The 12,053-nt window shown below is 38.7% G+C and overlaps 1 protein-coding gene across 1 annotated transcript in view; it reads left to right on the top strand.

The window, feature by feature from the left end:
• The window catches only part of CLNK (cytokine dependent hematopoietic cell linker), a 38,294-nt gene that overhangs the window by 1,565 nt on the left and 24,676 nt on the right, over window positions 1–12,053 (top strand). The window contains exons 2-4 of the mRNA XM_074864928.1: window positions 4,308–4,379; window positions 5,389–5,551; window positions 11,738–11,900. Of these exons, the coding sequence (XP_074721029.1) occupies window positions 4,308–4,379; window positions 5,389–5,551; window positions 11,738–11,900 (398 nt within the window). The remainder of the gene's footprint in view (window positions 1–4,307; window positions 4,380–5,388; window positions 5,552–11,737; window positions 11,901–12,053) is intronic.

Genomic DNA, 12,053 nt, shown 5'->3' with positions numbered 1-12,053 from the left:
ATCCAATCACCCTGTCACATGCAGCACACGTAACACTTTTAGTCACCATTTCAGGAAACAAGCTGGTTTCTGAATGATAGCATACCTTGATAATCACCCTAGTAACCATCTATTCAGAAAATAGCTTTACACCATGGATTGGGATAATCAGTTACAAATAGTAGGATCCTTTTGCTGTATTGGGTAGCCCTTATAATATAATACTGATTTCTTTCAACAGTAGTAATGATACAATGGTGGTTTTCTCTCTCCACGGGCCTGACAGGTGCCTGGATTTTCAAACTAGGGACTGACTCCCTTCAGATGTCTACAGTTGCATGCTCCATGTTTTATTCCTTTCCTTCTAGCAAAACTTTTTTTACCTTCAGCTTGTTGTTTTACCCCTCAGTTCTTAGTTGCATCCACCTGTTTTCTCTTGGTTTATGCATCCTTTGAGCTGGGGGACTGACTTTACAATTGCAAGTCATTTGGCACAGGGGGGATCTCTTCTATGATAGGAGCTCTCAAACATTTCTGCAAAACCAAATAAATATGCAAATAATTGCAAAAATAAGTAACTAAAAAAAACAGCTAACCACAATAATATTTAACAAATAAGGAATTCTGAATATTTTGTGCCAAATTATGCCATTTACAGTCTCTCACAAAGAAGGATTTGTCATGAGCATGGCAGGGCCTTTGGAATGTAGTAATTGATTGAATAAAATGTCAGACAATATTTAACTGCTTCATGTAAAGCATTGCAGTCAGAGAAGAGTTATTTAATATAATATCTACTTTGGTTTTTGTTGTTTCACTGTTGAAACAGAAGAAGAGAGAGAATAAAGATAAGATGAAATGGACTTTTTTCTCTTTTCTTTTAACCATCTGTACTTCAGCTATTGACTTAGCCACCTTTTATTCCTGGCGAGTAAATTTTACTCTAGTAATAATTCCCTTAAATGCTGTGAAGTAAATAAACTTTCAAATGGAGTGTCTTACAATTTACCTAATAATTTCATGACTCTTGAAACTTTTAAGATTTTTGAAACAGAAATTTTTATACATCCAATTCATCATTAATTAATCATAATTTATAGCAACAAAACCTATCAAGATTAATTCAGTTGACATTAATCTCAATGTCATCTGTATTTCTGTAGGTGCTCCATTACAATTTGTCTACAGTTAAATAGTCATCACTTAAAATGAAGCCTACCCTCTAATTTTTCTCCCCAGTATATCTGCTGGCCATACATAATATAACTTGAATCTTGAGCTGAATGAGTATTGCTGCTCTGTCTGTGCCCCTAAACTGCACTATCATGGACATACAATTTTTAGGGTTTTGTGTCTGGTCAGTCTGGAATGAGTATCATAAATGGAAAAAGTTATAGAACATAGCCAGTTAAATGAAATTCCACATTCCCCTTAAGTTAAAAGAGGTGAAAGTGTCTTAAATTGCATAGAAAAAAAAATCCCACCTTTTTGCAGAAGCAGGGAGCAATGTTGTTGTTGTAGCATTGACCAGAGAATGAAGAAAATCCTGTGAAGGAAAAATCCTTTGGTCCTATAATTAGACATGGGGATTTTAAAAATTCTTTTTTAAAAAGCAAAAATGGTGAAAAAGACTTTTTGTAATCTTTTTAGGCAAGGTGGGAGTTTTATTAACATAGATCACCCAAAAGGTGCCAAATGTCTTCACAGTCTGAACCCATTATAAGTTTCTGACAAATCCTGTACTTGTGAGACATTTATACTACAAGTTACCAGTAACATGCATGTAGTTCCAAAGGACTCATGGAGATAGCCAGCAAAAGAGCTATTCAACCTCAATGTTGCATCTCACACGCAGACAAAAAACAGACTAAACAGACTAAAATAGTTCCCTGCTGCAGGCACCTCAATGTTGCATCTCACACGCAGACAAAAAACAGACTAAACAGACTAAAATAGTTCCCTGCTGCAGGCAAGGGAGAACTTGCAGAAGGTCACCCTTCAGGTGCATGTTGGGAAATTCACCACCAGAAGGGTCAGGGAGGAATGCAGTAAATTCAAACACACTAAAATTATGTTCACTGTATGTCTAGTATTCATATGCAATAGACATTTGCATTTGTAATACACACTGCCTTAGAGGGACGGGGGGAAGAGTTTTGCAAAGAATGAAATTGGTTTTTTAAACAATTATAAAACATTATACATGAATGACAAAGAGCATAGAGATGAAAGAAATCAGTTACCTGTTTGTATTCCTGATGCTCCAGAGTGATAACTGAGTGGTATAGTGTGGTGGTTTGACCTTGGCTAAATGCCAGGTACCCACCAAGTCGCTCTATCACTTCCCTCCCCTTCCCCTTTTTTTCTCAACAGGGCAAAGAGGGGAAAGAAAATAAGATAGGAAAACAAAACAACCCTTGTGGGTAAAACAACAGCAGTTTTAATATAAGCAAAGCGAAGCAAAGGTCCGCACGCGGAAGCAAAAAAAAAGAAAACAGATTTATTCTCTACTTCCCATTAACAGGCGATGTCGGGCCTTCTCAGGAAGCAGGGCTCCAATACGCATAGTGGTTGCCTCGGAGGACCAAGGGTGACCCCACCCCCTTCCTCCTTTCTCCCAGCTTTATACTGAGCAGACGTCATATGGTCTGGAATATCCCTTTGGTCAGTTCGGGTCAGCTGTCCTGGTTGTGTCCCCTCCCAAGATCTTGCCCACCCCGTCCCACTGTGGGGGGGGAATGTCGGAAAGAGCCTTGGTGCTGTGTAAGCACTACTCAGCAGTAGCCACAACACCAGTGTGCTATCAACACCCTGACAGCTCCCAACATAAAACATAGCACCATGAGGGCTGCTAGAGGGGAAAACCAATTCTGGCTCAGCCAGACCCGGTACATATAGATTTAACCATTTAACCGAAATTCTCTACAGTTATAGGAACTGTTCAAGCATACCTCTCGTGCCAACTCCACAGCTGAAACTAAAATCACATCTTCTCATTCTTTTAAAATTTGCATCTTTGCATTTGTGGCCTTTAGCATTTCCACACTGACAGTTAGAAAAATTAATTATCAATGTGCACATTCAAATATTGATTACAGGGGGGTTTTTTTGGGGTTTTTTTGTTTGGTTTTGGGGGTTTTTTTAAATAGGATTTGGGGGTGTGTTTATAAAGAAAAACTGAAGCTAGATTTGGCAACGCTGATTACAGGATCAATGAATTTAAAGGAATTTGGGCAGGACTAGGTCCAAGTGACATTGTGCAAGAGAACATGACCATCTTTACAACCTGTAGGAATTATTTGGTGAGATAATCACAGAATCACACACAGAAACACAGAATCATTCAGGTTGGAAAAGACCCTTGGGATCATTGAGTCCAACCATCAGCCCTACTCTACAAAGTTCTCCCCTACACCACATGCCCCAGCATCTCACCTAAACGACCCTTAAACACATCCAGGGATGGTGACTCCACCACCTCCCTGGGCAGCCTATTCCACTGTCTGACCACTCTTTCTGTGAAAAATTTTTTCATAATGTCCAGTCTGAACCTCCCCTGTTGGAGTTTAAAGACATTCCCTCTTGTTCTATCGCTAATCACCTGTGAGAAGAGACCAGTACCAGCATCTCTACAATGTCCTTTCAGGTAGTTGTAGAGAGTGATGAGGTCTGCCCTCAGCCTTCTCTTCCTCAAACTAAACAGTCCCAGCTCCTTCAATCACTCCTCATAGGATTTATTCTCCAGGCCCTTCCCCAGCCTCGTTGCCCTCCTCCGCACTCGCTCCAGCACCTCGATATCTCTCTCGTATTGAGGTGCCCAAAACAGGACACAATACTCCAGGTGTGGCCTCACCAGTGCAGAGTACAGGGGGAGTATCACCTCCCTGCTTCTGCTGGTCACACTATTTCTAATCCTAACTCTTTTGCTGCAAACACTGAAGTCTCCAGAAGTCAAAGGGTAAAAGTTGAAATCATCTCAATGTTTTTTTCAAGGATTTGCAGATCAGTACTATTTCACATGAGTAAAATAAGGAGGTCTGTAAAAATGAGTAAAAGAAGGATCACCCAAAACACTGAATGTAGGAATTCAGTTTCCAGCTTTTCATCCTCTCAGTAGGAAACTGTTGTTCATTTTTCCAAATAGTTGGAAACAACAAGAAAATCAAAAAAATACTCAGACAATGGAAACGTTTGAGGTAGAGAAGAAGGGAATCATTTACCTATATGCATTTCCCAGATTTGAAAATTTGTTTTTCAACTCTGTTCACACTCATTTCTTCCCCACTTAGTGCCACATACTAACAGCAAACTTTGTTCAATTCTGTCAGAGCTAACAGGAAAACGATAGTACAACACCCAGCAGATTCAAAGAGCAGGAAGACAACTTTGCCAAAAAATAAGTAAGTAAATAAATTACTTTTTAAAGCATTGATAAGTAACATCAATAAAAGTTTTATTATTGATGTGTCCATGCTCTAAGCAGCAGACAGCAAAAGACCAGATGACTCTAGTGTGGTTTACAGCCTGCTCACTGAACAGGAAACCACTCAGCTTCACTCTTCATTCAAAGCTGCTGCTAACCTAAATTATTTTGTAATCCTAAGAGTAGGGCAGTTGAACCTCAAAGATTTGTGTTGACATTTCACAAACTTTGGGCAATTCCAAGGGTGGATGCTTTGATACTAGATAAAATAAGTGTGCATTAATGCAGTCTTAATGTGATTCCCTAGTCACATCTTCATTGCAAAATATTTCTTGTTGTTTCTGAATACTAAGTAGTACTAACTGCAAAGATCCATAAATGTTGCCGGACAGGCTGATACAGAGTCCGCTGGGTAAAGAGGGTGATGGCAAGAGAACTGTCATCCAGGACACCAGAGTAAGGTTAAGATCCATTTATGTGTTTCTTCTGTACTCAATATAGCTCATATATTCCCTATGGCAGAGTAATAGCAGAAAGGAAGAATACCACAGCAGGACTGAGGGAAATTGTTATACTTAGTCTGCTGGCTGGCAGAATGGGAAGGGAGACAGGTGCAGTGGCACAGCTGCATGCTAAAAGAGAGGTTTAGCTCCTATCTCCCTAGGCAAATTCATCCCTTCAACAATATACTGAGTAGGCTAAAGCATCAATAAGGTTGTTATAATATTTATGTCTAAAATGAATGTTTGCAAAATGAGTAGAGCTCTCTGTAACTGCACCAGACTTGAAGCTGTAAGTGAATAAAAATAGGACGTTTGACCCAAGATTGTTGAATTTCCAAATCTGCCAAATCATTTTTCAAATTTAATTATTATCCTTGCAGCTTTCATTCATTCTGATAAGCTAAACTCTTTGTGAAGTTTCATAGAACAATGGCAATTTCTAATATTTAAGTAGATTGTTTTTTTCTTTTTTTATGTCTTTAGATCTTGTCCAAACATATGTGCAGCAATGAATCAGGATATACAGCCAAAAGGTAAAATTCTTTCAGTACTGAAAAAGGAAGTACTTGTAACATGTCTTTTTACCATACTTATTACTCAGTCAGTGATAGTTTGTAACATGCAAGGCATGACAGATCAGAACACTGTAAGATCATAAAAGTTAAAACTAATTGTAAAAATAAAGGAAAATAAATTGATACCCACTAAGTGGAAAATGGATACCCACTAATGAAGAAAGCAAAAAGGTGTTTACTTCCAGAGTGCCCCAAAAAATGTTGGCCTCATGACATTACATACGGTAAAAAGCCATGAACAAGTCATCCTCTTGTTGGAGACTGAAAACATTATGTTGGCTGAGGACCTCTACAAAGCAGCTGAAGGAATTTTCCTTTTTCCCTCTGCACCACTCATGAAAGACTTTTTGCTGTTTGCTCTTTCAAACCAATGGGACAACGACGCAGGATCTCTAAATCTAATTTCATGACAGATTATGGTCAGTACTAAACATGTGTTTAAATCACATTGGTTTCAAAAGTGAAACACTGCTCCTACTTAAATCAGTGGAAAATTATACTGTATTTCACAACTGTAGCTGACCTAATAGATATTTAATGCAAAGCATATAAAATTATCTAACTAAATAGGGGCACAACTAGTCAGATAAAATTTGGTATACCATATGTTCACTGTTTTATGCAAAGTTTGCTTAAATGCATTTGATATCCATATAATACAGAAGATTTCAATTTAAGGCTGGAAAAATCAGTTCTGGAAAAATAAAACCCAGCAGTCTACCATCTTACAGCAAATCTTTTATTCTCTGTGGATAGCTGGCCATATCACAAAAGCTTACCACAACCAGCATTTATTCACATGCCTTTTTCACAGTCTCTGAAGCAAAGCCTGCCTAGCCTTTTGCTTTGTTATGGAATTAAACCTGTGCAGTTCAGAAAGCTTCTACTTGTCTTACCTAAACCCTCCAGAGGCTGGAGGAAGATGCACATATACTTAACAGGACAAGGTTTTACACCATACTTTTGGACTGGACAGAAAAAAGTGACTGAAAACTGCTGTGCAGATTCTTCTTTACAGTATTTCCAGCCTCATTTTTTCTACTGAAGGGGTTAGGAGACACCCTGCCAGGATCACAAGGTTTATTAAAATATAACCCACAATACTTTATTGCATTCTGTCACTGGCTGAAACACCACAGTCACTGAAAAACCACTGTGCATGCATAGGCTCAGAAGTCAGTGAGAACGGATTTACCTTCTGTTTTCTCATTTCAAGAAGGACTATGTTTCTGACACTGGGTTTTCATGTACATATTCCTAACCTGTCACTGTTTTGAACAGACTTTTTTTAGGTCACTATGAAAAACAAGCCAGGTTGCCACAAAATGCACATCATTTTAGTCCCTTGCAGATTAAAGAGAAATTAATTACTTCCCTTTTGTCCTTTGACATCAGGCATTCTCTGTCAACTGACAGAAACACACCCACACATATGCCATAGAAATGTAATACCTTAGTATTGTTATAACTGATATACTCCATTTATTAATTTCACAGAGAATGTAGCAAAGCAACAAAAAATTTTCAGATCCTATATTTTCAGTCCCTTTAGCTTGAGGAGACTCTGATTCCTGCCAGCTCTAAGTCTTTAGCTTGCAGTGAAAAAATATCGATGCCAGAAGGTCCAGCTGATTGCAACTACCTGGCACAAAGATTCTGTCCTCTTTCATCCCTGTACAATACCCAGTGCACCAGAAGCCAGGAAATCTGAAGATGTCCCCGCTCATTGCAGAGTGTTTGGGCTAGGTGACCTTTAAAGGTCCCCTCCAACCCAAACTATTCTATGATTCTATGATAAATTGAATGTTCCAGGGAGATATATATATATATAGTAAACAGCAGAAATAGTCTCCCCGCAAGTGGTGAGCCTCTGCAATGGTCTTCCACCACCCGGTCGGCATGCAGCACTTCTCATTCTGAAGGCCCAGTATGTACAGCGTTGCTGACAGAGTGAAATATTCATCTTCAGTACCAAAATGTCATCCTTAAATAACAGGAGTGGCTTCTAGCTGGTTTGCACTCCTCAGCTAGCACAGAGCAAATATTTGGGCATTCACCTTATGTAAGGGGAATGCCTGCAGGAGAGCAGCAACGCTGCCTCTCCCTTCACTTGTGCTGTGCAAAGGAGGCGTTAGAAGAAAAGGAGAGGGAGGGCTGGAGTTCCTCCAAACTCTGGTGATTCCTGCATAACAGAATACATTATAAACTAACCTGGACATCAAATTGTAAACTGATATTGGATAGCAATAAATCACCCCAAAGGCTTGTGTTAAACAGTCCCTTTTTAGCATTAAGCCTTGAAATGCATGGCTAATAATTTCTTATTCTTGAGGATAGAATAACCATTTTTATTAACAAAGCTAAAAAGTCTACAATTTAAGACACTGACTGCCTTTTTTCATTATTACATTGGTACCACCTAGTTTTCCTCATCTGCATCAGTTTTCCTCAGTAATGCCATTGCTTTAACTGGGCTTACTTCTGATTTGCACCAGTATAACTAAACAGAAAATCATACTAGTTTGCATGAATAACTCTCCCTCCCCACTCCCTGCGAATGACCTGCAGAGAAGAGATAAAAGCACTACATATATTGAATAAATGAACATTCAATGCCATCTGCTGGGGTATACAAAACTCTGCAATACCAGGCTCATGCAGTATTCAGAACTTAAAAGAACAATAGTGACAAATGTAAAGAGGCTGTTTATCTAAAGACTGGCTTCTTTCAAAGCACATCTGGAAGGGAGGGTTGTGGGATGCTGCCCATCCTTCACACACTTCAATACAGGGTACAATACCTGAGCAAGAAGTGGGTCTGGTTTTAACTCTCTCCTTGGCATAAAAGGGTTTCAGTCCACAATTGTCCCTTCTTCCTAAGCATTAGAGCATGCTGTAATTATATGTTATAGGTTAGGCTTAATAAAAGGACTTTCATGCTCTGATTTAGAAATCAGGCTATTATGTAGCCACAGATGCAAGATTTGTGAGGCTACAGGCAGCCTAATCAAGGATTGCTTCAACAGTCCAGAACAAGAGCATGTACTGGGCAAGGACATACTCTCTGTTTTGCATTGAAGTCACTGGATTAAATGTGTAAATCAGGTTAAGGGTAGAACTTGGGAGTCTCCTCTCAAGTAAATTCACTCTCCTGTTCACCAGCTCTTTGGCCTTGTAACTCATGCTCTCCTGGCTATACCATGAGCAGACAGCCACTATCCAGCCTGTGTTTATAGCCTGGTAGTTGGAGTGCTCTCAGTTTTGGGAAATGTGAATTTGGAGCTTCTCAAGCTGAAACCAGAACTCCAATCTCCTGAGTGAGTGCTGTGCTACTACAGAAAAGACATCAGCACAACTAATTTTTCTGTTCAGTTTTGAAAGCAGGAGGTCTGCTGCTGCTAAAGGAACAAGATATGTTTCTATTCAGAACAGGGATTTCCAGACCAGGATCCCCAAGCTCACCAGGGTGAGCCCTTACAGTTCTGCATCAAGCAGCAAAACTCAGAAGAGAGAGAGGAATTCAAGCACATCCTTGTTTCGGTCTTATCTTTGGGCAGACTTAGACATGCTTGCTAGTGGTTGTGAATCCCATTTCCACACAGCTACTTCCTCATGCATTGTAGTCAACAAACTCATTGGTGGGTTTGCTTCATATCCTTTGTTTTAGTATCTGTAAAATACTGTGCAGCTGGCAGATTTTTATTCCTTCATATAAGTTATTAGTTATTGTATCATTTTCTACAGAATGACACCTGCTGACATGTTTTTCTCCATTTCATACAGAAAACAGAAGAACTATTCCTGCTAATACCTATAATTTTGTAAGTATCACACTGTTATTCCTAAAATTGTACTTTTCTTTCCTTTCCTGATGTGTGTTAATATCATCTTGGCTACAATGCCGGTAACAGAAAATGTAATCCTCACTGTTTGTTAATGCAAAATAAAGCATGAGAATTGTGAAGTATATATGAGAACTTTTACTTTGTTTTAGTGGGAGCTAGATTAGAGAAGTGACTCACTAGTCAATTCTCCATTTACGGTCTGCATCTAAATACACCTTTATGATAAGATGATGTGAAAATAACAGGAGTCAAGATGAACAAGTAGATAAGTCATAAACCTCAAGGTTTAATATGTAATCAATGCAAATGAAAGCTGAAAAGCTAACAGTACACATTTTGATGTCTTCCCATTTGTATCTGAAAGTTGTCTTTGAGTTTCAGCTCAGGCATAGAAGAAAAGACAGCAAATACCTTACAAGTCAGAGAAAGATGAAAAGAAAGCACATGTCTATTGCTTAATAAGTAAGTTGAACAAGTAAAGGATGACTGAAGAAGGTTGATGCAATCAATACTTTGACTGCTTCAGGTTTCATAAAAAGGTTAATTACAATCAGATGCTATATGGGATTAATACCAACTAGAAGGCAGTAGTAGCACAGAGTGGAACAGGGAAAGAACAGCCAGGAGAATATTTACTTATGCTAAAGCACTTAAGTAAGTATTTGAAGTAATTTCAGAGACATTAATTGATTATCTTTGGGAACTCTCCAAGGAGTCCCGAGTTCCTAAAGCAATGGAAAAGAACAGTGGTAAACTCAATTTTTTACAAGAAAGAAAGCAAATTCTGAGGGTTCTATTAAACAAAGTCAGTCTGAAAACATATATTGGAAATAATTAGTCTGATTATGTAAAAAATTGCTAATGTGAACATGAAGAACATCTCATCAACTCCTCAAACCAGAGTAATTTCCTTCTTGGCAGAAATACAACCATAATGGGGTGAAAGAAAACAGTAGATGTGATATATCTTGATTTTTGTAAGGTCTTTGACATTTCCCAGAAGACAGTCTCATAAGTAGAAGCCTGGAAACCTAGTCTAGATGAAAATCTGTGAAGTGTTTGCACAGCTGATTGAAAAAAATATCCACCCTCAGCCTAGCTGACAATAGTCTGCTAGTGAACTGGAAAGAGTTATGCAGCAGAAGAGCCTGCAAACCCAGGTATTCTGCAGGGGTCTGTCTAGGGTGTGGTGGTATTTTTTTATGTAGTGTTGTAAAAAGGCAAACCTCACCTTGAAATGTACTGTCAAGAACACTTCTTGGAGGTCTGCTTGATGTTGTAATAAAGATGTGTACAACCTGGAGAGAGTTCACAGGAAAGTAACCCTGGGGATATGAGGTCCAGAATCTTTTAAGTTGGTTGACAACTTAGGGAAACTTTAAAGAATTATACTTGCTTAGTGAGAAGACTAAAAGGAAATATAATTATAGGCATTAAGCATAATAAAGGTTGAAATAAAGTGGATAGCAATCGATTTTTTAGAGTCCTTGGAGGGTAAAACAAATTGGTTTAATTTGTAGCACTCAGAGAAAAAGCATGAACTGAAAGGACAGTTAACTAATGGAAGAAGACACCCCAGGAAGCTATTGATTCCTCTTTACTAGTGAGTTCAAGAAGAGATTAAAACAAATATCCGGGAAGATCCAAGTGCATGGATGCACTTGTACTGTCTCTGGTAGCAAAATATGACTTACAAAGACACCAGATACCCTCAGTTGAGTTCACTCAGCAGTAATCTCAGCTCTGCGCTGTTTGTGCATGTCTCCTCCTGAAGGAAGCCAGCAGTTATGTTCCAGAGTATGTGAGTATGAAGGGTGGATCAGAACTTCAGAAAATAACCTTGAACAAACCTAGTACAAGTGTATACACACACCCAGGACATCCTGAGTCACTCTCAACACCACATGTCTGTGGACTCCACTGTTCAACACATACTTGCTATTGCATTCACTCAGACTGCACATTTGCTAGCACAAATTCCCCAAAACAGTGCATGTTTTTATTTTAAAGTGTGACATTTATGATGAGTTAGATAATATAGTCTTGCAAGTAACATACGTAAACAGTCAGTACAATACAAATACCACATGGATAATATTATAATGAAAGGCACAGTTTCAAACGTCTGCAATGATCATAAAACTAAACACTCGCATTATATTTTCAAGAGTGGTGACAGGCCAAATTCAGAGACAGACCTAAACTGTCTCCCAAATAACTATTCTATGAATCTAAATAAAAAATTTAGATTCTCAAAACCCTTGTTCTACTACTTTCCAACCCTTCAATTCCCATCTGAAAATTTCCTGTGCACCAAAATGTCCAGTTCTGGTAATCAAATATTTCTAAATCTGAAATTAATCTTGAACTTAAATTTATTTGTATTATCTGTGTATCTCTTCTTCTATCCAGAACAAAGACTTGACAATGAAGGGCAAGAGTGACTTACAATCTTCCCCCAAGGTATCTGAGGAGGAAGAAGGTGATTATGAGACTGTAAATTCTTCCACTCTGGAGGCCATCCGTGCTTTGAGAATCCTTCCTGCCAAACCTCTACAAGAATCCGAATATGCAGGTAACTTTTGCTGTCTGCAGAAAGTGAGCCAAACCTAGAGGTAAACAGGAACAGTACAGGTTTTCAGTACGGGTATTTTTTAAAATGAAATGGTTCTACTAAAAAATAAAACACTGGCGGGCAGGAAGAGGAAAAGAGCTTTATCTGCATCAT

The sequence above is a fragment of the Strix uralensis genome, chromosome 4 (assembly GCF_047716275.1).
Source record: "Strix uralensis isolate ZFMK-TIS-50842 chromosome 4, bStrUra1, whole genome shotgun sequence".
Lineage (NCBI taxonomy): Eukaryota > Metazoa > Chordata > Aves > Strigiformes > Strigidae > Strix > Strix uralensis.
This window is presented reverse-complemented; position numbering and strand designations above follow the sequence as displayed.